Raw genomic sequence first — 25,864 nt, forward strand, 5'->3', positions numbered from 1 at the left:
GCTTTGTGCAAAACTTTGGCAGCTGGTGGTTTAGTGGAGAAGCGAACAGATCTATGTCTGGAGTTCCCCAGGACACTGTCAATTTCTGAAATACATGAAGATCCAGTTTCCACTCGTGGGGATCCATGATTTGCCTGCTTAACACATCTGCTGAGGAGTTCTGTGCTCCCGGCAGAAACCTTGCCTGAAGACTTAGTTGTAAACTGAGAGCAGTCTCCCACAAAATCATTGCTTGCCTGCATAGAGGATAAGAATGCGTTCCCCCTTGCTTGTTGATGTACCACATGACAGTTGTGTTGTCTGTTAGAATCAACACCTGCCCTGGAAGAAGTAAATCCTTGAAAGCTATTAATGCAAACTGGACTGCTAACATCTCCTTCAAGTTGATATGTAGATGCTGTAGTCTGACAGGCCACTTGTCTTGTATCCACTTTCCATTTAGATGAGCTCCCCAAGCTTTGTCTGAGGCATCTGTTGTTAAAATTTGACTCGCCTCTGGCCGGGTCACAGAGAGTCCCTTGTTTAGGTGACATTCCTGAGCCCACCACAAAAATTCCTTTTGAATGCAAGGTATTATTTGAATGACAGTGTCCAGATGTTGGCAGTGCTGTGTCCATACATTTTTGAGATACCATTGCAACTTCCTCATATGCAGTTTGGCATTGGGAAGCACCAGAATACAAGATGCCATGAACCCTAAGGCTTGAAGGACTGTCCTTGCAGTCAGCCCGGACTGAAGAGATAGATGATGGAAGTAAAGGGAAAGATTCTGTTGTTTGTCCGGGGTTAGAAAGGCCATCTGGGATGCTGTATTCAGTCTCATTCCCAGAAAGCCCATGTCTTGAGAGGGTACTAGACTGGACTTTATTTTGATCACAGAATACCCCAGGCATCTTAGCACTGCTATCACATACTCCAAATGACGAAGAAGCTCGTCCCTTCCTTGAGCCAGTATCAGGCAATCGTCCAAATAAGGATAGATTTGTATTCCTTTCAGCCTGAAGAATGCTATCACTGGAGCCAGAACTTTTGTAAATACTCTGGGCGCAGTAGATAAACCAAAGGGCAATGCAGAGAACTGATAGTGAGAAGTCCCAGTCCGAAAACGCAGATACTTCCTGCAACTTAGCCTGATAGGAACATGAAGGTAAGCCTCCTTGAGATCCAAAGTTACCATCCAGTGATCCTTGCCCAGTAGAAGTAAAAGCTGTTGTAACGTCAACATTTTGAACTTGGGAATGTCCAGATAAGTGTTGAGGATAGATAAATCCAAAATCGGTCTCCACATGTTCCCCTTTTTTGGCACAAGGAACAGGCGAGAATAAAATCCTAGGCCCCTTTCTGACATAGGAACCGGCTGTATGGCCCCTATTTGGAGTAACAGAGAAATTTGCTTGTGAGCCTCTATTCTTTGTTGAGGAGGAATGTCTGGCATGCCTTTGAAAGGAGGCAAGGTATGGAAATAAAACCTGTAACCGTGATGTATGATATCCAGTACCCATTTGTCTTGGGCAATCAAACTCCAATTTTCTTTGAAAAGTGCCAACCTTCCTCCCAAAGGTGCTGCCAGGCGAGAAGGTTCTGGCAGCTGAAAAGGTAGGTCATTGGGTCTGCTTACGAAAGGACTGACCCCTGTCCTCACCCGAAGACTGTGCAGGAGAATTCCCCGTCCTAGGCCTGAAAGAGCCCTGACCTCTGCCCCTGCCACGTCTAGATCTACCCCTAGACTGGGAATCATAAGAAGGATACGTCCACCCTTTAGTAGGCCAATTTCTACTAAACTTTGGAGGCTGAACCTGCAAAAAATCTTTAACAGTCTGCATAGACTTAGCCTTGTCTTCCATTTTCTTTAAAACTGCCTCAACAGGAGAACCAAACAAGACATCAGATTGCAAAGGGGCATCCAAAATCCTAGTTTTAACATGGTCAGATAAATTTTGATCCCTCAGCCAAGCATGCCTGCGAAGAACCGACCCAGTGGCAGCCACCCTAGACGAGGCCTGTACAGCATCAAAACCACATTGCAAAGAATGCTTACCCACCTGTTCAGAAACATGCACTAAATCTTGTAACTCTTTACAATCAATACCTTCCGCCAGAGCATCCACCTTAGATTTCAACTGTGAAAGGAGATAATTTTGATATTTCAACATGTGAAACTGGCAATTCAAAGCTCTCATGGCTAGAGTGGAAGAAGTATAAACTTTCTTTCCCCATCTATCCAAGGCCCTGGCCTCTTTATCTGCAGGAACCAGATTCTTGACAACAGAAGCCTTTACACCCTTAGGCCCCTGGCTAACAGTTTCTGGGTCTGCCCTAGGACTCTTAAAAAGATACTTATGAGCTTCAGGCACCCTGTAATACCTATCCGGTTTAACAGGAGCAGGAGGCAAATAATCAGGATTAAGCGAAGCCTCTGCAAACACATCTTCCACTACATTCAGAACAGGAGGTATAGCTAAAGGCCTATGCAGGGGTAAAAACAAAAATTCCCTAAGCCTTTTCCTGGAATCAGAGAAATCCTGACCTTCCCATTTAAAATGCTCTCTCATGGAGTGCAGGGTCTCTGAAAAAGAAAAATCCTCAGGAGGAGAAGCAGGAGTAGTAGAATCATCCACATCAGAATCAGAATAATGAGAATACTCCTGCAAGTCTTCAGCCGAAGACTCAGACACATCCGAAGCCTGCTCATAATCCCCTAACACAGGTTCCATCCTAGGCCTCTTATCAGGAGGAGGCATAGAGCCTCTAATTAAAGTAATTAAATCTTCTGCCATTTTAAGCATGTGCTTTTTGGGCACAGAACCTGAAGAACTAGGAGTGACACCCACAGAAGCAAAACTAGACCTGCCTCTAGGGGAAGCCTTGGAAGCAGAAAGAGAGGGTCTAGACACCTTAGGAAGGGAGGGGAGTACAGTTACCTGAGAAGCCCCTATAGCCTGACCTGCCTCCTGAGAGGCCACATCCTGTAAAAACACAGTCTCTCCCTGGGACTCCATAGAGGCCTCCGTCGGAACCACCGGTTCCACTGACGTCTCTAAAGAACCGGCGTCCGGTTTGGACGACTCCTCTAACCTAGGTTTAACTGCCTTGTCCTTGCACTTCTTTGAAGAAGCCAGCGTCGGAGCATCCGACGGCATATTGTAATTGCACCGCTTCCCAAAGACTAACCTGGCACAATCCAACCTACGCTTTATAGTGCGTTTATTAAACCTAGCACAAAAGCGACACCCAACAACGTCGTGCTCAGGTCCCAAACAAGGTATACACAAATTATGGTAATCCCTATGCGGTATCTGTTTCCCACAAGAAATACAGTTATTCACTTTTTCTGACATCCGGTAAACCACTGAGGCAAGAAAAAACCAAAATATTCCCCAACGGGGTACTTAACCAACTCTGACTTCGGTCTGAAACTCCGAATTCGAAAAATTTCAGAACGCCGAACGGCACTTGCAACACTGCTTCTGCATCGGACCATGCGGCAAAAAAGACTGAGGATATGACGGCCATGCGCATTTGTACCCTGACGTTCTGATGTCAGTCAAATGCGCCTTGACCGACGTCAGCCTTTTGCTCTGATATTCGGGCCGACCGAGGGACAGCGGACTACCCAAGTGTTAGGACTGCAGCAATGTGAGATGAAGAACATCCTACATTTGTTGCTCATCACTGCAAAACAGCTGCATTACTTTTTCTATTGCATTTGTTTCTAGGGTTTCTGCACATAATGCTGCAATATGCATCCTTCCTGCTTAACCTCCACTAGAATCTTCATCTTCCCCTTCTCTGTCTGATACCTCTGCACCAGAGTCATTAAAAGTGTGCTGGTTACAATCTTTGCACTAGTATCTTTAGCTACGCATTTTTTTTCTTTTATTCAGTACTACTCTCTTTTAAGGAAATATCTGTTGCTTACAACAGTGTGCATGAACAATCCACATTGCCAGTATTATTGCTTTAGAATGGATTTTGTTACAGCAGATGTACCAATGACTTGGAGATGCCTATGTCTGTGACTGTGAAAAATGTCTTGAGCCTACTTTAACAGTTGTGTCTATGTTATCACAGTCAACTACAAAATTAATGTCTCCATAATGTCAAAATTAATATTAGACTCATGATTCATGTAGCAACTGATTTTAGTTATGTTTACTTCTGCAATGTCTAAACTAGCAGACTGTATATGACTGCACTTAGAAGTAGCTGTAACTATTAACAGCATGCTGTCAGCACTCAATCCATAGACATTACTGCAATTCAGCTGTTATTAGCAGCAAGAGCGCTGTGCCGTCATCACATTTTCTTATCACCATCGTTTCAGACACAGTGTGAGGCATCTGTACTACTGCTTTCATGGCTGGTCTTATCAGCAGTTATTCTAATTATCTACAGCATCTTTGTGCTACTCCACTAATGGCAGAATGTGACCCTAATCTAGACCCTGCCTTCATCTGTGCTTTACTACAGTGCTAATTTTGACACTTCTCTTCACAAATGCATCAGCTGGAGAAGACTGTGCTAACCAGTTTGTGCTGTGCATTCACTTTAGGTATTAATGTACCCTGTGTGAAGCACCTGCGTTATCACAATCATATGAACTTTGAATTAACAAAAATAGTTTACCTACAAAAATGCATTCAGATGCATTTTGAATTAGGGATAACAGTACTTAATGCTTTCAAGCTGTGACATCATATAAGTAACTAAATTTACAGATGCCTGTGTCTGTGAAAGCATCAGCTCTAATGCAGGTCTTTATGCACAGACAGTTGACTAGTCTATTCTGTGGCCTTAATGGTTGTGTCAAACAAACACAATTACAAACTCATCTAATCTACACCGAGTGGGCTAGATAACTGGTCTTCTAGTCCAAGACTTAACACACTTCCAGCTTATAGCCAGTGGGCTAGATAATTGGTCTTCCAGTCCAAGACAACAATTTCTGAACAGAATCAAATATGGCAAGAAAAAATTACACAAAGTGATGCTCTTAAGAGGCAGTACAAATTACATGCTTTGAAAAAAAATGCAAAAGTAAGCACACAGCAATTGATTCCCCATGGGGAAAAAGGCACACTTTTTAATGATCAATGCAGCAAAGAGCCAAGAATGACATACCATTCAGCAGCATTAGTTACACAGCACAGTATCTGTGACTTAAAAGGACAGTGAATTGCCTGGAGACTTGAGTCTCACAGTAATGTGTACCTGAGTTCATCAAATTACAGGGAGATAAAATACTCAGCAGAGGGCACCTGACTTCCACATTTTACAAGGAGACTATTTTTTTCAGCACAAACTACCAGACTTCAAATTATACAGTGGCTTGGAATATCAAGCAAAGAATCATTAAGTTACAAAGAAAGTAAAAACTTAAAGGACAAAGAACCAGAATTCATGATAAAGGATGTGTCATCTAAAAGGACTAATGAATTACACAGTGCCGGGTCTTGTTTGAAAGCTGACTGGTTTTACATTAGAAGTTCAATAAAGTGGTAAAACCTTGGACTTCCATGATGGCTAAAGGGATGGACAGCAAAGCAAAGAAAACCACAGTGTGAGAGGGGTGTGCCGTTTCAAAATATAGAGTACAAGAATTTTGAATTTTCAGAAAATTTTTGACTTGTGTATGTACGCATATATACATTTTAGCAACATTAGCAATCTCAGCTAACATTACAAGTAGTTCTACAGCTTTGAAAGCTATTGTCAAAAAATTTTATTTAAAAAAATAAGTATTTTTATGGGTGACGGTTCGGAATCAGTCAATGAAACTACTACTTCATCTGTAGCAAACAAACTGCAGTTACTGGATGACAATGTAGTCAACCAGTACTAATTCATGAAGTAGCAATAAAACATTTTCAAAAGTATCCAGTTACTTATGTTTCCTGAAAATCTGCATAATTCTAACTCCTCATACTGTATGCAAATGTATAGTTCACCATCCATCTTCATTCAGGGTCTTCACAGTTTTAACCAGCTACTTTAACTTAAAAAATTACAAACTACATTTTTGAAGAGTTTACAATTTATGTATATCATTCAGTCCCCTGAAACATTTTTCTATTCCAAAATGATGATGAGCAGCTGACAGCACCCTCTCCATGTCTCTGGGTTAAAAAAAAGTTTAGAGAGATAAAAACAGGTGTACAGCTGAGTTTATATGACAGTTATACACGCATCAGTCCTGGAAAAGGACTGCCTAGTTTTTGCAACTATAAGCTGACCAAATGTTTTTAGGTTAAAAGCTGCTGAGCTGTAAATGCATTCTTGTTTAGGAATGGCAAAATGGCTGGTTCTAACATGTTCTTGCACACACAGCTCTACCATCTCTTCTCCAAGGCACTCTAAAGCCAGAACTCTAAACAGGCAAAATACTGATAGTTCAAGAATGGAGCAAATGCCTAAAATCTTGCACTCAGATGTAAGAGGTCAGCATGAGTGTCTTAACTTTCTTCAAAAAACAACTAAAACCTCTCTCAGCTATGTTGGACACTACAAATTTCTGTACTGGTGACAACTCTGAAGTCACAAACAACTATCTCACTAGACTGTGGTATTTTTCTGCACTCCTGAAGTAGAAAAGTAGCGAACAAACAAGGCTGTAATGAATGCATCAGTAAACCACTCTTCCCTTCTGCCGCATTAGTAGGGATAGTTCTGGTGCTCCCACTTTTACTTGCATGATCTGGGTTCCACTACAGAAGCTAATCCAACATACAAAGAAAAATATGATCAGAGTGCTAAATGCCATTCAGACTTAACACCTTTTAAAGGCAATATCCTACATTTACCAGTGAAAAAATTACGAAAAACAGTCTACGTCCACTGACTGAGATATCCAAGCTGAGAGACTTGTCATTTTTGTTTTAATTTAAAGTCACGTTGATTTTGTAAAAGAAGGGCTGCACCACTGCCTGAAAGAGGTGCAGAAAGAGTTGGAGGGGAGCTGCTACTGGTCTGCAGCTGGAATCTCTCTGTCTACTTCAGGTTTTGTAGTCTGTCCTGGTGATGGTGTGTGTGGACTAGAATGGGCAACAGGTGTCATCCCGTGCGACAGAGGCAATGAGGTGGTTACCATTCCTTCCACAGCGGCGGTTGGGATTCCAGGTGGTGCCACTCCCACAACAGCTGGAAACCTACAAATAAAAGACAATCAATCAGAAAAAAGAACAAATTATTTGCCACGTCTCTACTATTAGACTATGCACACAATTACTATAGCCCTACAACTTCAAAAGCAACTCAGTAAGAAAGTACAGTTGTGTAATTTTCACTCATCCATAACAGTAGATACCTGAATTTCTCACTGCTATAGTAGCCTTTAGGCCACATGGGTTGTATCTAGCCCAAGACACAACTAGACAGCAACCAAAAGCTCCGGCTTCTCCTACACCTTCACTCTGACTGGGCAGCCCTGTGGAGGGAAAATCAGGAGTCAAAGTATTGAATCTTCTTTCCTAAAAGTTGAGGAGGAATGTACTCATCCAGAACTACACAAAATAAGGAAACAACTTTATATCCCAACAAACAACTATGTACAAAAACAGGCAAATGGAGGGTGGGTACAGTTTTTACAGCAGTGAGGAATGTGAACCTTTACTGTCACAGTTAGCTGCAACTTACAAAGCTGTAATATATTCATTACTCCCACCACTCCAGTAGTCCTTAGGCTATATGGGCTGATTACCAAAGCCTATTCAACTTAGCAGAAGGAAGAATATGGATAATGTGTTGAGACCAGGAAATCTATATGCCTGCAGTCTTCCAATTCATGACATCTCGCTTAATTCAGTACTATTATTAATGTCACTTCCTCTAACACCCGTCTTCATAACTTCTAACACTTTGAAATTAAAACCATGTCCTGAATCTTCCTGTATGTTTTATCAAAGGGTTCTTAAGATCAGCTAATCTAATATCACTTATATGTTTAGAAATGATTTCCTTCAGTTGTCTGATGGTCTTACCTACATAAAAACAGTCACATACGTTGCTTGTAGCCAAATATATGATGTTCTTCGTGGTACAGTCCGCATAAAAATCAAAAAACATGTTTTCTTCAGTGTAGGATGTATAAACTCTTGGTCCATTGAAACATTTACAGCAGGCATATAGATTTCCTGGTCTCAACACAAATTATTGGCTTAAGCCAGCCCTAAAAGGGAGGAGGCAAAGAAAGCATCTCTGTTGGTGAATTTCGTCAATGAATGACGTTTTATTACTAGAAGGCATTGGCCCTGATTTTTAATGCTGATTGGTTTGTTTCTCATATATTTTGATTTGCTATTTGGTTTTACATAAGGATCTGAAAAAGGAATGTTACGAGATCTGAAAGCACTTAATCTGGCTGCATTACACTGAAGAGTGTTTTTTTTTGTTTTAATTCGGTGCTCCTGGTGTTTTTCTACCTCTTATTTAGTGAACCTGGCTGTCATGACTGTGCTGATTTTCTAAGTTATTTGGTTTTCGATACAGCACAGTTGGTTGGTAGGAGGCTTCCTGCCCTTTTTTTTTTTAAACACAAACACACACACACTAATATTATATACAGGGTTCACACTTTATAATCTTGAAATACTGAAATCTCAAATTTCAGTATTTCAAGACCATAAAGTCGAATTTTTAAAATCGCAAAACTCCATAACCGTGAATCCAGAAATGTTGAATTCACGGTTATGGTGTTCTGGTACTTGTCGTGGGATGTAGCATGTGCAGCATGTACAGTTTAGTGTGTGGATTTGGCTGGTATGGAAGGTAAGTTAGTACTTTATTAGGGTTTTAGGTATTTGTATGAGTGTGTCTGCAAGTTGTGTGTGTGAGTTAGGGTAGATAGGTAAAAGTATGAGTGTTTAAGTGTTGAAAGTGATGGTGTTTTTGTATATATGTGATGTGTGTGTGTGAGCGTACTTGTAGATTGTCTAGAAGTGAGTTTACTGTCTTTATGACTGGTGCGATCTCGGAGGTAGTATATGTAAGTAGGGGGTGTGGGGGGCTCAGCCCCCCCAAATGGAGGGGGTGCAGGTGGGCTTTCCCCCTGCTTATATGTAGTGTTGGTTTGTTGATTTTTGTTTTTGTGTTTGTGTGTGTTTTATTTGTTGTAGTGTGGGTAGGATGGTGTATGTGTTGTGTGGTGTATGGTTTGTTTATGTTTGGGATTTTGTGTTTCGGGGTTTCAAGCATTCTACTTTATGGTCTCGAGATACTGAAATTCGAGATTTCAGTATTTCGAGATTAAAAAGTGGAAATATATATATACATACACGAATACATACATATACATACAGAGAGAGAGGCCATATCTGGAGTTCAATTATGTGTGGAGTAGAATAAATGTCTAACCACTCGCTCTTCCAGAAACTGAATAAGGATGGGGGGGTTGGTGGGAGGGGAGTTGAGGAAGAATGAAGAAAAAGTCAGATCAAACCAAACCGTCATGGGGGGGCTTCAGAAGTATGGCAATAAAGTATATATTACCACATAAATTGATTACTAATAACCAAAGTAAGCATTCCTATTTTCTAAAATACTGGAGTCTTCTCCTGGATCATATTTTAAAACGGATAGATGAGATAAACAAATTACTGTGAATGTAACCTGAAAAGGGTATAAGATATATCCTTGCGTGAGTCTGTCTAATCTAAACCTCATATGTAGCAGTTACGAATAAGTATGCAAACTGTGACACAAACTTAGTCAGAAGTTGATTTTCTGTAGCACTTGTACATATTTTATACAGAATGTTATCTATATTCTGTATTTTGTTGTAACACTGAAAATTCTCTTGCAACAAGATGCACCTAATTATGATTACTTCTTCTGTGTAACTGAATTGTGACTTGTAAAACGACTAGAACTGAAATATGCAAACAAAACAAAAGAAGAAAAATAAAGATATTTGAAAAAAAAAGACAACACAGATGGAATGTTATGGTGAGTACATCTGATGCTGTCAATTTTTATTTAAATCTCAACTAATGAGAGACAGTCCCAAGCTAAGTTGGGTCCAGGGTGGACTCAAGGAAGAATATTTCTAAGCACCTTTGAGCCAAACAATGCTCTACCTCTGTAGATCAAATCCAATATGTAATTATTAATGAAGGATTAGGGAGAAGCCTACGTCACTGCTGCATATATGTCATCCATGGACGCTCTTGCTTGAAAAAGTAAGGAAGTTGCCATGGCCCTGGTTGAATGAGCTCGTAATAGTCTTGGTAAGGTGATACCAAATTTGTTGTAAACTGAAACGCAGTCAGTAAGCCATCTGGCTAAAGTTACTTTGGCTACTGGATGACCCAACTTTAGATCTGCATAAGAAACAAATTGATCAGTAGTTCTGATTTCTTTTGTTCTATATAAACAAAAACTTAACTGCTTGTGAACATCTAGCAAATGAGGTATTTATTCTCCTTTGTTAGTATATTTAGGGAAAAAGACTGGTAAATTAATAGACTGGTTGATGCTAGGTCCAGACACCACCTTAGGAAGGAAAAATGCTATGGTTTGTAGAGTAACTCTATCCTTCTGAAAGATTAGGTATAGCAGTTTAAGACCATGCCTGAATTTCTGAAATTCGTCTGGCTAAAGTAACAGACACTAAAAATAAAGTTTTCCAAGAAAGATATTTAAGATCAAACTTCCTTGCAAGCTCAAAAGGGGGATGTATTAGTGCTTGCAGTACTAGATTCATATCCCACGGAGGGGTAGGATCTTTAAAAGGAGGTCTCAACAACCGTGCTTATGAGAAGGAACTGAAGAACCATAAAATCAGATATGAAAATTTGAAACTGCTGCTAGCTGAACCTTAACAGTAGATGAACTAGCGCTTTTATTAAAAATATACGCTAAGAATTCCAGAACTTTATGTACAGGTGCAGAGAAATGATCAATATGATTCTGAACTGCACAGTAGACAAATCTTTTCTACTTGACAGCTTATAGTTTTCTCGTAGACAATTTGAAAGGATAACATGTTTCGGAGAGGGGAAGAGAACACAGGTTGTCTGGTTATCAATGGAATTGGAGAAGCCAAGCTTGTCAGCTTGATATTTGTCATATCTGGACGGATCATGTTTGTTAGAAGAGACAGGACGCTTGGAGTTAGATCCAGACTCCACAGCTGGTGAAGCAATTGAGGCCAAAGGAAAGGGAACCAAATCTGTAGAAGCCAGTACGGTGCAACGAGGATGACTTTGCTCTTCAATATAGTAGCTTTCTGTAGGAATTTGGGAATCAGTGCAATAGGTGTGAGGGCAAAATCGTACACTGGGGGGGGGTTGGGGGCAATCATGGAGTAGATCATCCCTTGGTGATTTCCTTGAGGAGTAATTAGGGCAAAGTAGCTGCTGCACTTGTTTAGGGGAGAGGCGAAAAGATTGCAGCAAGGCTGGTCCCAATGATGGAAAATCCTGTCACAGTCTTGTTGCGGGACCACTCATGGGGTAAAAGAAAGCACCTGCTCAGTTTGTCTGATATCACAAGGGACTTCTCCGGAACGTGCATTGCTATGAGAAAGCAGTTGGATGAGATCGCCCACTGCCACACTCAGAGCTTCTCGACATAAGGGGAAGGATATGGTCCCTCTGTTTGGTGATGTACCAAACTACTGACATAATGTACATTTGTACTGCAACTGTCCCTAAGGGAAGAATATCTTTAAAGGCCTGCAATGCTAGAAGCACCGCTCTCACCTCTAGAACACTGACATGCAAATTGGCCTCTTTGTGGGGACCATGTGCCTTGGACTGTCTTCTCCAGGTAATGTCCCAAACCCTAGCTGGGAAGCATCTGTTGTCACTATGGCCTTGGGCTGAGGGGGGATGAACAAATGGCTTTGAAGAACTTGGTCTGACTGTATCCACCAGCTGAGATCTCTCTTGCATATGTTGGTAATTTGAATCAGCGTTGACATGGAATGATTAAGTATTGACCACTGTGAGGCAAGCATCCATCGAAGAATTCTCATAAAACCTGGTCAATGGTACTAGTATTATCACTGCAGACACTGATCCCAGAACCTGAAGAACAAAGTGGGCTGCGATCTTGGTACTGCGGGCTTTTTTACTTGTAATCTTATTGCTTGAACTCTTGGATAAGGGAAATAAGGCTAAGGTCAACTTTGGACTGAGAACTGCTCCAATAAACAGTGTTTTGAGTTGGTTCTAAATGAGATTTTTCGTGGTTTATGCTTATACCCAGAAGAGCACGTCTGAATCACCTTTTCTCTTGCTATTAAGAGCTGATGCCTGGTCAGGGCAGAAATGAGCCAGTCATCTAGATATGAAAAAACCTGGAAGCCTTGTAGTCTCAAATGAGCTGCTACTAGTGCCATAAACTTGTTGAACATCCTGGGGGCTGTGGTGAGACCAAAGGGCAGAATTCTCAACTGGTAATGACTGGGTCCCACCCAGAAACTTAAGAACCTTCTGGAATGCCTGTTCATTTTTGCATGATAGTATGGATCCTGAAGGTCTATTGAGCACATCCGGTCGTCCTTTCCCAAATATGGAAGAATGGACTGAACCATGACCATCTGGAACTTAGCTTTTTCAACTGACTTCTTTAACTTGCTGAGATCCAAAATTGGTGCCTCCAGTCCCATTTTCTTTGGTAATAAAAAGAATCTTTAATAAATTCCAGCTTCTATTTGGTCTGGAGGGAACTCTTGGACTACTCTCTTTCACGCAATGTTTGTATTTGAATTGTTGCTTGTTCTCTCTAAGTTGAACATAGGTGATTTTCCTTAAATGGAAAAGAGGAAGGTAAAAGTGTTTAATATAACTCCTGGAAATGATCCTCTGCATCCAAGTATCTGTTATCTGTAGCCTGACTCTCTGGTGCAGGGAAAAACAACCCCCCCAACTGCCTCCAGAGGGGGACAATTGGGCCTCCATTCAGGAGCACTGGAAGGATCTGTCAAAGAAAGAATCTCTGGAGTCCTGATTTTGCAGACCACCTCTGTCTCTTAGCAGCATATACCATTGGAAATCCCCCCTCTGCCCCTAGGGAACATCCCCCACATGCGTCTTGGAAAGGACCTTGGGACTTTTTGTACCACATCTTTCCTCCACCTCAATGATTCCTCAAAAAGAATCGAGGGGCGGAAAAACGTACACACACAGCAGACAGGGTCTTTCCATCCTTCTCGCACCTGGATAAAGTTTTACTTTGAGGCCAAACAAATAAGTGCCATCAAAAGAAGCACTGACTAACTAAGACTTGAAGAGCGCTGCAAAATCACAAATGCATACAGACGTGTCTCCTTTTGCAAACGCCTGAACCCGCTGCACTTGAAGTTTCTTCTGCTACATGAGAAATGAGCCTCATGGAGGAACTGGATATCGATAATATGGTAGCCAAATGAGAAGAGACAGAACTTTGTACTACTACAGAAATGGACCCTGACAGGGTGTCTGAAAGGTCCTTAACCAGATCCCTCTGTAATCTGGTGAAATGTGCCATAGTTCAGTGATCTTAAGGGGAAGATCACTAAAGCAGAGACATGCTTCCCAAACCTATCCATCGTCCAGGACTCCTTGTTGGGGGGGGATGGACAGTGAAACTCTCCTCAGGTAGTTCCTTCTTAGTGGCCACCGCCACAACCATGGCATCAATAGGCACCCCTTTAGCCCAAAACTGCTTGTGCTTTTGTGCTGTCACAATTTTGTCAGGTCTCTGAGGAACTGGCTCAATGGTGTCTGGATCCTTCCATTCTCACTGAGATCAAGTCAATGAGCTTAATTGGCAGGTGAAGTCACCCAGAAGATACGCTAGTACAGAACGCCTCCAGGAGTACAGATTCTTCAGATGAAGGGTTATTGGACTTCCAGCCACCTCTCTGTTTTAGAATTTCTAGGATGTCTCCAATCAAGACATCATCAGGAGGTGACCATGGGGACCTCTCACCCTCATCAAAATCTGTATCTTCTATGATAGATTCTGTTGAATCTAAGTGCTTCATCCTACATGTTTTCTTCTTAGCGACCTCCTCAGTAGGATGCTCGGAGGAGGTGTCAGAAGAAATGGGAATACCCTGTTGGGAAGCCTGGGGTTTTGGTACCAGCTGTCCTTGTGGCAAAGAAAGGTGAGAGACTAAGAGCAGAGTTGGCCAGATAACTGGTTGTGAATCCGATGGGTGAGGAAGTGTGTCAATTATGTAGACAAGGCCCTCTCCATAACCTTGAAAGCAGACTGTCTCAGAAAAGGCTAGGGCCCTGGATCAGAGGAGGCAAGCTTTTGGACCCTGGTCTCACCCTGGTCGAAAGACAGCCCTCCCAACACCTAAGTCAAGCCAAACTAACCCTTGCCAAGGCCCAAGGTGCAGAGATGGCTCCAAAAACTTCAGAGTTGACTAACACCTCAGATCTGACTGCACTGAAGTTCTCAAAGCCAGCTTTGGATCAGAGGATAAGGCAATCCTTGGATCCAAGCAAGACTATGGCTGGCAACTCAGATCAAAGGGCTCTGAGTCCTGTACCAAGTCAGAGGAGGAACTATTTAAGGTGGTATAGTTGCAGAACACATCTCCTGCACCAAACGGGTAGGAGCAGAGGGGACGCATGACTGGCTTTATACCAAGACAATCTCTCTCACCAGTCTCCACGCCTTTTTCAGTAAGGCTTCTGGAAGAGCGACAGGACAAGACCAATGGAAATTTTGTTTCTTCCAGGAATGGTGATGGAACCCTCAAAGGCATGGGGTCCACAGACAGAGAATCTCTGGTACTTGGTATATGTGCCAAGGAGGCACTTTCTGTAGGATCTGATGTGGTTGCACCCGATAAGTCAAATTTATTATGCTTTGGATCCAATCCAGTGGTCAGATCAGAGGACAATTTTTCTTTATGCTTTGGATTTGATGAAGTCTGATCTGAAGCTTTAATGTTCTGATTGATCAGATATTGGCCTCTTCCTAGACTGTTCGCAGCCTTCAAAGAGGAGGAGGAAGGACCTAGATAGACAGACTTAGATTTTGTAGGAGAAACTCCAGATAAGGCCTCCTCAAAAGAGGTAGGCAACAAGGCTTTCAGAATCAGCTTGTTCTTTCTCTCTGTAAGAGCTCTTGGGTTTAATCTGTGACAAATGGCACAGTCAGTCCTCCTGTAAATGGAAGGGGCCTAGGCAATATATACAAAGTGTGTGAGAATCCAAAAAATGAAACTTACGGCTACATTTAAGGCATTTCTTAAATCCGGCAGGACTTCTCTCTTTTTCTATCACACTGAACACCAACAAATAAGCAGTCAATAACCACTACAAAGGCTGAGGTTACAGAGACAATAGTATCAACTAAAGAAAGTTTTTTTTTTTACTCTATTACAAGAAAAGTCAGGAAAAAAAATATCAACAATGTTAATTGCAATACAGGTATTGTACTAGAACGCGAAAGGAATACTAACAATAGTAGAGTATAAAAAACGTATGGAAGTGGATGGAAGAAATTTATCTAAATTAAAAGCGATGGCTAAGAGATTTAACAGTTTAGAGTTTAGATCAAGGAAAAACACAGCTTTTGAAAGAAAATTTAAACTTGGCAAGAGAGGATTCAGTCACCAGTCATACAGCAAATGATCTGAGGTAAATGGGGTTGGTGCACTGTGAGTAAGCAAGAAGCAAAAGCTTGTGGCAACTTCGAACTTTCAAGCAACACCCAAGCAGGATCCGAGGGATCAGATCAAAACTAATTAATTGAGGACTGAATGAAAATTGACAGCAGCAAATTTTCAGTCGTGTGTGAATCTCCAGAGCATGCAGGAGTCCTTTCCCCCTATTCTGGGGGCTGGGAAAAAAGATGGGTAATGGAGCAGCCTGATCGAGGGAAGAGATTTTCACTACCTTAGGCATGAAGGATGAACTAACCCTCAGAATCACCCTGTTCTTGTGGAAAATAAGAAAAGATGGACTTGGCCATGACAGCTTGTAATTCAAACTCTCCAAGCAGATGTGACAAGAGTAGAACAGTTTTCCAAATGCAGAATTTTTAAGCGACAGAAAATGCTAGTTCAAAGATGAGTAAATAGCTTTTCCAGCACAAAACTGAAATCCCAAAGAGGAGAGATGGGGTTTCCTTGGTGGGTTAGGCTGCAGGACCCCTTTCAGAAAAAGCTTGACCTCTGCTCTGGCCCTAAGCTGTGGCAGGGATGGGAGGAGGGATGCTGAGAGGCAGGCTGGCATTGATGGCTCACAGGTGAGCTTTGATAAAAGAGTAAGCCACCCTGAATGAAGCAGTGCACACAGATAAAGTAGGACAGCTGGGACCTGTGCTATTAATGGGTATTGAATGTGTTTGCAGCACCAGTAAGAAAATCTTTTCCATTTAGCTGTGTAAGATTTTCTTGCAGTGGGTCTCCTGGCTTCCTGTAAGAATAACCTCCTCAAAGAACAGATGCCTTTGAGGGATTAGAATCAAATCATTCACAGTCAGGCTGACTGAGAAAAGATTTGGGTGGAGAAACAATCCTTTCTGTTGAGCAATAAGGTCCAGTGGTAGAGGTATTTTCCTGCAGTTCTCTTTGTCAAGTGAAACACCAAGGGAAACCAACGTTGTCTCAACCAGAAGGGTGCCAGTAAAAGGAGTTTTGCTGCTTCCTTTTGTGCTTTTAGAGGTAGTGGAAAGAAGGCCAGAAGAACTTCTCTATCCACTGGATGGAGAATGCATCTGTCCTCCAGGCTGAGGTACAAGGATCCCTAGCGCAGAACTAGGGGAGCTGATGTTTGGTTGGTGATGCAAAGAGATCGATCTGTGATGTGCCCCTACTGATGAGAAATTGCCTGGAAAACCCATCTGTTCACGGTCCATTCATGGGGGTACTCCAATGAGCGGTTTAGGTAGTCTACTGACACACTGCCTATAAGGGAATGTATGTGGATGTGATGGTAATGTCCATCTGGATTAGTTCCACGCCTCCTGTGCTAAACTGCACAACTGGTAAGATCTGGTGACTCCCTGTTCATGTACCACATGGCAGAGGTGATGTCCTTGTACACTAGGAGTGGTCCAGGTTTCCGTAGGTGTGAGAAGGTCTGTAGTGTCTGTAGGAAAGCCCTTATTTCCTTCAACTGATGCTTTCCTTCAGGAACGGTGGTTGCCATCTTCCCTGTACCTGCTGCAGTCTTATCCATGCCCCCATACCTTGACTGAGGAGTCTGTCTGAATTTCTTGAAGAGGAGGACGGGTTGTGAAGGAAAGTCCTGGGTTAAGACTGACTTGTTCCATACACCAAAACAGCTAATTTGTGACACGAGGGAGGAGGGAGATCAGGGTGTCCAAGGACTGGAAATTTGGGGACCATACAGACTTCAGATACCACAGGATTTTACTCATGTGAAGTCTGGCTAGTATGGCTTTGGAATGGTGGTTGCCATCAAATCCAGTGTTAAGATCTCCCATGCTGTGCAGTGTGTTAGGAGAGATCTAAGAATTTAGATAGCTTCTGAACTTTCACCTGAGGGAGGAAGGCAAGCATTTTCTTTGTATCTAGCCTGTAACTGAAGAAAACCAGGTCCTGTGTAGGAACCAAGTGGGATTTTTTTTTGTAGATGACTGTGAATCCTAGTTGTGTCAAGAGTTGGAGAATGAAGTCTAAATGATAGAAAAGGACACCTACTCAGAGCCTAGAGCAACAGACCATCCAGGTGCGGAAAGATGTGAAATCCCTAGGTGTGGCAGAATAGCACCAGTGGTGCTACACACTTTGTGAACACCCTTGGTGCTGTGGAGAGACCAAAAGGCAAAGCAAACTGAAAGCACTATGAGCCAGACCAAAAACCTGAGAAATTTCCTGCGAGGACATGTACATTCAGGTAGGCATCCTTGAAGTCTAGGGACAATAAAAATGCTTGTGGGGTGTGCAAAGATGGAGCATTTTGAAAGCTGGTACTTTCAAGAATGTGTTCAGAAGAGAAAGGTATAGGATGGGATTCTACTGTCCTTTTCTTGGCACCAGAAAAATTCTGGAGTAGAAGCCCTTCCAAAAAGTCTTTTAAAACTTGTTCAGTGGTGCCCTGATTCAGGTAGTCTTGAATAATGGGAGCAAGTACAGAAATTTGGCTGTGAGAAGATGGGGTATGCCCTTCAGGGGAGAAATATTTTCCCAGGACATGCTGTAACCACCTCTGATGATGGACAGAACCCATTTGTTTGTGGTAATTGTTTCCCATAGAACCAGGGAGAGTGACAGAATTCTGGATGGGGAGGGAAGGGAACTGAGGGCAAGGGATGGGGTGTTGTGAATGCAGTCATAGACTTAAATTTCCAAAGGAAGCCCCTCCCAGGTAGAGATTCCCTATGAGGTTTGTCAGAGTACCTTTTCCTAGGAGTTTTTCCGGTTGTCCTGAGGTCCCTTCTGAGGGAAAAGGTAGATTTAGATGGGTAGTTCCAATGATCTTTAGGAACTGAGGGAAGGAGAAGCTTCCTGTAGTCTTTTACAGTCTAATCTTGATCTTGGGAGAGTTTTGAACACAGTGGCAAGCCTGAAGACCACACAAAAGATCTTAGTTCAAGAAGGAATACAAGAGTTTTGACTTAAAATCCTCAGGAATGGGCTTCCTACGTGGCCATGTGTATAGTACAGTTGTGTACACTTACCATAAATGTAGATGTTCGAATGTATTCACTGTTGCAGTCATCACATTTGGGTTATCTGCTTGCAGTAGCCCTCAGTCGGCCTGATTATTAAAGTCTTGGGTCCTGCGTCGGCTGCTGTCTCATCTTCCATGACGTCAGGTAGTCAGGGGTAAAAAGGATTAAGCTGACGCCATTACATCAGTTTTTCTTACCCCAGATGTCAGGTGCCCCCATAATGGGGAGCAATTTTATACAAGGTTACACCCCCAACAAAAAAGCAAATACACCAAAAAGCTTTAAGCATAGTAAACAAGAATAGAGGTATATAGTCAATAGAAGTCACGGTGCTGGAGGGAGGGTAACCAGGACTACAACAGTGAATACACTCGAACATCTACATTTATGGTAAGTGTACACAACTGTTCTATGCTCTTCGTGTTTCACTGTTGCAGTCATCATATTTGGGTAGATTTCCAAAACTAAGGATGGGAGGAGGTAATTAGATAGCATTAGGACCAGCTATAAGGCCCTGCAAGACTGCAGTGGCAAAGCCAGCTCTGGATTAAAAAAAAATTAACAAATGGTAATGCTTGGTGAAGGTATGTACATTAGCCCAGGTAGCCGGTTCTAAGATATCCCTGGTAGGGTCACCTGAGAAAGGTTGTAGGGGTAGATGCAGCCCTGGTTGAATGTGGTCTTATCCCCTGTGGGGTAGGTTTTCCATGGTGCTTATAGCAGAAATGAATGCAATGGCCTATCCACTTAGAAATGGTTTGCTTTGAAATGGCCTTCCACTCTGCCCCTGCAGCAAATGAAATCAGCAGCTGTTCAGATTTCCTGAGGGGCTTAGTCCTGTCCAAGTAAAATCTAAGCTGTCTGTGCACATCCAAGGAGTGCAGTATTCGTTCCCCTTTGTTCTGTGGATTAGAGAAGAAGGTTGGCAAATTAATGGACTGATTAGGCCACACTGGATACCACCTTGGGCATGAAGGGGGGATTGGTCCTGAGGGACACCCTGTCAGCATGAAAGATGATGAAAGGCTCCACTGCCATGAGGGCCTGTAATTCAGACACCCTTCTTACTGAAGAGATGGCTAGAAGGAAGGCTGTTTTCCAAGAAAGGGATTTCAATTCTGCATTTGCAGCCGGTTCAAAGGGAGGTAGAGTGAGCTTTTCCAATACAAAGTTAAGGTCCCAGGCTGGAGTACGGGCTCTCCTGGGTGGTCTTACATTTTTGGCCCCTCTGAGGAATTGCTTCAGCAGTGGATGAGAGAAGAGGGGTGGTTCTGTATTGTAATGAGCTGAAATGGCTGAGGCATGAATTTTGATGGAGGAAAAGGAAAGGCCCTTGTGAAGCATCTCAGTTAAGTATTGAAGAATATGGGGTAAATTGGGCACTGTTGGGCCCATCCCCTGAGTTTGGCTCCAGGAAGAGAATCTTTTCCATTTTTCGGCATAGGATTTTCTAGTACTAAGCTTCCTTTCCTCCAGAATGACATCCATCACTTGCTTACTGAGGGATGGTAAAGTACAGTTGTGTACACTTACCATAAATGTAGATGTTCGTGTGTATTCACTGTTGCAGTGATCACATTTAGGTTATCTGCTTGCAGCAGCCCTCAGTCGGCCTGATTAACAAAGTCTTGGGTCCTGCGTCGGTTGCTGTCTCATCTTCCATGACGTCAGGGGTATAAAAAAGCATGCAGCCAATGTCATTGCATCAGTTTTTCTTGTCCCATATGTCAGGTACCCCCCTAATGGGAAGCGATTTTACACACACACATATATATATATATATATATATATATATATATATATATATACATACATACATACATACACACATACACAAGGTTATAACTCCAACAAAAAAGTAAATACACCAAAAAGCTTTTAAGCATAGCAAAGGAGAGTAGAGGTGTAGCCAAAAGAAGTCAGGCGGCTGGAGGGAGGGTAGCCAGGACTGCAACAGTGAATACACTCTAACTTCTACATTTATGGTAAGTGTACACAACTGTACTATGTTCTTCATGTTTCACTGATGCAGTGATCACATTGAGGTAGATTCCCAAATATAAGGATGGGAGGAGGAATTTAGATAGCATTAGGACCAGCTAGAAGGCCCTGCAAGACTGCAGTGGCAATGCCAGCTCTGGATTTAGAGAAAACTGGCAAATGGTAATGCTTGGTGAAAGTATGTACAGAACTCCAGGTAGCAGCTTCTAGGATGTTTCTGGTAGGGACACCTCTGAGAAAGGCTGTAGACGTAGATGCAGCCCTGGTTGAATGGGGTCTAATCCCTTGTGGGATAGGTTTTCCATGGTGTTTATAGCAGAAATGAATGCAATGGCCTATCCATTTAGAAATGGTTTGCTTTGGAATAGCCTTCCCCTCTGCCCCTGCAGCAAATGCCACCAGCAGTTGTTCAGATTTCCTTTGAGGTTTAGTCCTGTCCAAGTAAAATCTAAGTTGTCTGTGCACATCTAAGGAGTGCAGTATCCATTCCCCTTTATTCTGTGGATTAGAAAAGAAGGCTGGCAAATGGATTGATTAAGAGCCACACTAGGCATGAAGGAGGGATTGGTCCTGAGGGACACCCTGTCCGCATGAAAGATTCCATTGCCATAAGGGCCTGTAATTCAGATACCCTTCTTGCTGAAGTGATTGCCAAAAGGAAAGCTGTTTTCCAAGAAAGGAATTTTAACTCTGCACTTGCAGCTGGATCAAAAGGAGGAAGAGTGAGTTTTTCCAATACAAAACTAAGGTCCTAGGCTGGAGTTTGGGCTCTCCTGGGTGGTCTTAAGTTTTTGGCCCCTCTGAGGAACTGCTTAAGCAGTGGGTGAGAAGAGAGGTGATTCTGTGCTGTAATGAGCTGAAACGGCTGAGGTGTGAATTTTGATGGAGGAAAAGGAAAGGCCCTTGTGAAACATCTCAGTTAAGTATTGAAGAATCTGAGGTAAATTGGGTGCTGCTGTAGCCATCCCTTGAGTTTGGTTCCAGGCACAGAATCTTTTCCATTTTTCAGCATAAGATTTTCTAGTACTAGGCCTCCTTGCCTCCAAAATGACATCCAACACTTGTTTACTGAGGGATGGTAAAGGAGAGATTAGGTAATTAGCCAAGCTGCCAGGTTCAGGGTATGAAGCTGGGGGTGCAGAATCTGGCTCTCCTGCTGAGACAACAGGGTAGGGGTCTGAGGCAGGTGCCATGGGGCTAGCAGTGACACACTGCGCAAGAGGGAGTACCAGTGTTGGCATGGCCAGTCTGGTGCAATCAGCATAATTCTTGATTTGTCCTGTTTGATCTTTAGTAGTACTTTGGAGAGGAGAGGCAGAGGAGGAAAGGCATAAACTGAGAGATTTTTCCAGCTGAAGGACAGAGCATCCACTTTCCAAGCTTGTTTGTGGGGAGTCCTTGTGCAGAATTTGTCCAACTGGTAGTTCTAGGGGGAGGCAAACCGGTCTATATCTGGGGTCCCCCACTTGTTTATCAACATGCTGAAAGCCTTTGGTTCCAGTTTCCACTCGTGTGGGTCCATGAGATTTCTGCTTAGTTTGTCTGCCAGTGTATTTAGTTTTCCTGGCAGGAACTGAGCCTGTAGATGCACTTGGGAGCTCAAGGCTGTGTTCCACAGAGCCATGGCTAGTCTGCAGAGGGGGTAAGAATGGGTACCCCCCCGCCTGTTTATGTACCACATAACAGTGGCGTTGTCTGTCTTTACCATTAATTGTCCTGGAAGAATGAGGTCCTTGAAGGCTGTCAGAGCATTCTGTATAGCCAACATTTCTTTTTGATTGATATGCAGGTGCATTTGACTTGTGTTCCATTTGCCATGAATGCACTTCCCTGCCAGGTGAGCCTCCCATGCATAGTCTGATGCATCTGTTGTTAGGGTTTGGGCAGCAAGGGGTAGAGTGAATTGTAGCCCATTGTTCTGGTGGCAGGCCTCTGCCCACCAAAGGAATTCTAACTGTAGGCAAGGTAGGATAGGAATCATTGCTTCCAGATCCTGAGAATGTTGACACCATAGGCTTTTAAGATACCATTGTAGTTTCCTCATATGCAGTCTTGCATAAGGAATTAGTAGAATGCAGGAGGCCATGAACCCCAAGGCTTGCAGTATTTACCTTGCAGATAGCAGGGGTTTTGTGGCCACTAGTTTGAACTAAGTTGCCAAATGAATTTGTTTCTCTGGCATGAGGAAAGCCATCTGGGAAGTTGTGTTCAAGCTTGCTCCCAGACATATAATTTGCTGACAGGGCACAAGATGTGATTTCCTTTCGTTTATGATGTACCCCAGACAAGTTAGCACCTCTTGTACCAATGCCAGATGATACAAAAGTAAGTTCTGGCTTTCTGCCTGAATTAAACAATCGCCCAGGCATGGGTATATTTGAATATTTCTTTGCCTGCAAAATGCAATGACTGGAGCTAGGCACTTTGTGAATACCCTGGGCACAATAGATAAGCCAAAGGGTAGTGCAGAGAACTGATAGTGCATGTAGCCTGCTTTGAAGTGTAGGTATCTTCTGCAAGATTCCCTGACTGGGATGTGCAGGTAGGCTTCCTTTAAATCCAGTGCTGCCAACCAGGCATATTTGCCTAGCATCTTGAATTTTGGAATCACCAAAAAGGTGTTTAAGATAGAAAGGTCCAGGACAGGACGCCATGAGTTGTCTTTTCTGGGTACCAGGAAAAGTCTTGAGTAGAAACCTTCTCCCTTTTCCTCTTCTGGTACATACTTGCTTTTGAGCCTCTGTCCACTGATTTGGGGGTAGATCTGGTTTGGGGTTGGTAAAGTGTGGAAGTGAAATCTGTATCCTTGGGGAAACTATATTTAAAACCCATTTGTCCTGGGTAATGAGTTCCCAGTTTTTTGCCTTCAGAGCAATCCTTCCCCCTAATGGAGCAGTCAGTTGAGAAGTGCTTGGAAGTTTTAAAGTTGTCATTGAGACAGTTTACTGTAGGGGGGAGTCTTACTACTCCCTGATTTGGAAGTGGGAGCCCCCCCCCCACTGCTTAATCCTGTGCGTACCCTGGGACTGAAGCCTGGGTGTTCTGCTGGTTCTGGGTTTGGACTGTGAAGGCTTGGAAGAGGCAGGAAAGGACCAACTCTTACAGGGCCAATGCCTACTAAATATTGGAGGTTGTACTTGTAGGAAATCTGTAACAGTTTGCATAGATTTAGCTTCTTCCATCATTTTAAAAACTTCTTGCGCTTTGTTGCCTAACAGGCGGGTCCTGATTTAAGGGAGCATCTAGCAATTAAGCTTTAACATGATCTCGCAAGGATTGCTCTTTAAGCCAAGCATGCCTTCTAAGTACAGACCCAGTGACAGCAGCTCTGCAAGATGCCTCTAGTGAATCAAAACCACATTGCAAAGTACGTTTTCCAACCTGTTCAGCAGAATGCATTAAATCCTGTAAATCCTTATTTTCAGTACATTGTAAATCCTTATTTTCAGTACAATCAGGAATCAACATTATTTTCTGTTCAAGCAATCCAATAATATGCTGTTGATAGTTTAACATATGAAACTGGCAATTTAAGGCCCTAATGGCCAAGGTTGCAGAAGTGTATACCTTCTTACCCCATCTATCCAGTGCCCTGGAGTCTCTATCAAAGGGGGGTAGGATTTTTGGCAGTAGTAGTCTTAATGCCCTTGGGTCCCTGTGAAATGGTCTCAGGATCCGCAGTAGGATTTTTAAAAAGGAACTTGAGAGCCAGGAACCCTGTAATATCTCTCAGGTTTTCCAGGAGCAGAAGCTAAAGAGTCAGGGGCCAAACTAGATTCCGAAAAGGTATCAACAAATGTCTAGTATAGGAGGTATGGCTAAAGGCCTGTGCTGGGGCAGGAGTAAGAAATCCCTAAGACTCTTTTTAGAATCAGAGAAATCCTGACTTTCCCAACAAAAATGCTCCCCGAGAGTATGCAAGGTTTCACCAAAAGAGAAATCCTCTGGGGGGGGGGGGGGAGCAGAGGGAAGAGTCCTCAGCATCAGAATCCTTATAGGTAGATAAGGGTAAATCCTGGTCATCAGAGGAAACAGAAAATTCAGAATCCTGGTCAAAAGTATGATAAGCAAACTCAGTCCTAGGTCTCAGAGGGGGGAGGCTGGCTTCCCCTGATTAAAGTAATAAGGTCTTCAGCCATTCTTATCATTTGTTTTTTAGGAATGGAGGCCTGGCCATGCGGTCTGGGTGTCAGTTTTCTAGGCATGGTTCGAGTTTCAGACCTTGAAGAAGAAGATGATGTTGGTTTAACATGCAAGTCAGTAGGCTTGAATACACCCTCAAAAGCTGGTGCCTGCACAGCGGCTCCGGACTCATCCAAGGTAGAAACATCCGCAGGTTCCACAGTTGAAGCATCTCGCAGCATAACGGACTCCGAATGGGTTTCAAATAGAGGCTTGTAAATTTGAAGTAGCAGGTATCAGGGGCTGCAAAAGCGCCTCACTGACTACCGGCGAACTGGCGACTGGCTTAGGAGAAGCGTCGTCAGCAGCTTTGGACCTATGCGGCCTGTCTCTGTCTTTATCTTTGCATTTTTTCGGAATGTCGGTAGTCGGATGGCTTACCAAAGACACATCAGGATAACTGAACCAAGCACCAAAATATTTAAAAGCGAAAATATACTGACAACGGATAGTTAGTGGTTTAAATAAGGCACAAAACCGACAGTGAGGTACGTCGTGGTCAGGGCCTAGGCAAGTAATACAGTACGAATGAAAATCTTTATGAGGTATTTGCTTTCCACAAGTAATGCAATTATTTACTTTGATTGACATCGGTTAGAGCAAGAAAAAGTTTCCCCAATGGGGTACTTAGCTTTTAGTTGAAGACTTTGGTTCTGAAACTCGAAAACAAAAATTTCAGCAGTCGCCCAACCGGCACTTGTGAACTGCTTCTGCTTCGGGCACCGCACGGCAAGAAAGACTGATGTAATGGCATTGGCTGCATGTTTTATACCCCTGATGACCTGACGCCACAGAAGAAGGGACAGAAGCCGACGCAGGACCAAAGACTTTGTTAATCAGGCCAACTGAGGGCTACTGCAAGCAGTTAACCCAAATGTGATGACTGCAACAGTGAAACAAGAACATCTCCAGGTTGCAGCTTCCAGGATGTCGCTGGTAGGGACTCCCCTAAGAAAAACTGTAGAGGCTGAGGTAGCCCTAGTGGAATGAGGCCGGATTCCCTGTGGGGTATGTTTTCCATGGTGCTTGGGTGCTTGTAGCAGAAATGGATGCAGTGTGCTATCCATTTGGAAATGGTTTTCTTTGAAATGGCCTT

General features: G+C 43.0%; 1 protein-coding gene across 5 annotated transcripts in view; it reads right to left on the bottom strand.

The window, feature by feature from the left end:
• Positions 1-5,052: 5,052 nt before the first annotated feature.
• Positions 5,053-25,864, bottom strand: part of LOC122790431 (C-terminal-binding protein 2-like) — a 1,897,537-nt gene continuing 1,876,725 nt past the window's right edge. For 4 of the 5 annotated variants that reach the window (XM_044057965.1, XM_044057966.1, XM_044057962.1 and 1 more), the window contains one exon: positions 5,053-7,145. In XM_044057965.1, coding sequence (XP_043913900.1) covers positions 6,959-7,145 — 187 coding nt within the window. In that variant the 3' untranslated portion in view covers positions 5,053-6,958. The remainder of the gene's footprint in view (positions 7,146-25,864) is intronic. The other variant, XM_044057967.1, reaches the window with a different exon arrangement.

The sequence above is a fragment of the Protopterus annectens genome, chromosome 16.part0 (assembly GCF_019279795.1).
Source record: "Protopterus annectens isolate FY-2018-M chromosome 16.part0, PAN1.0, whole genome shotgun sequence".
Lineage (NCBI taxonomy): Eukaryota > Metazoa > Chordata > Ceratodontiformes > Protopteridae > Protopterus > Protopterus annectens.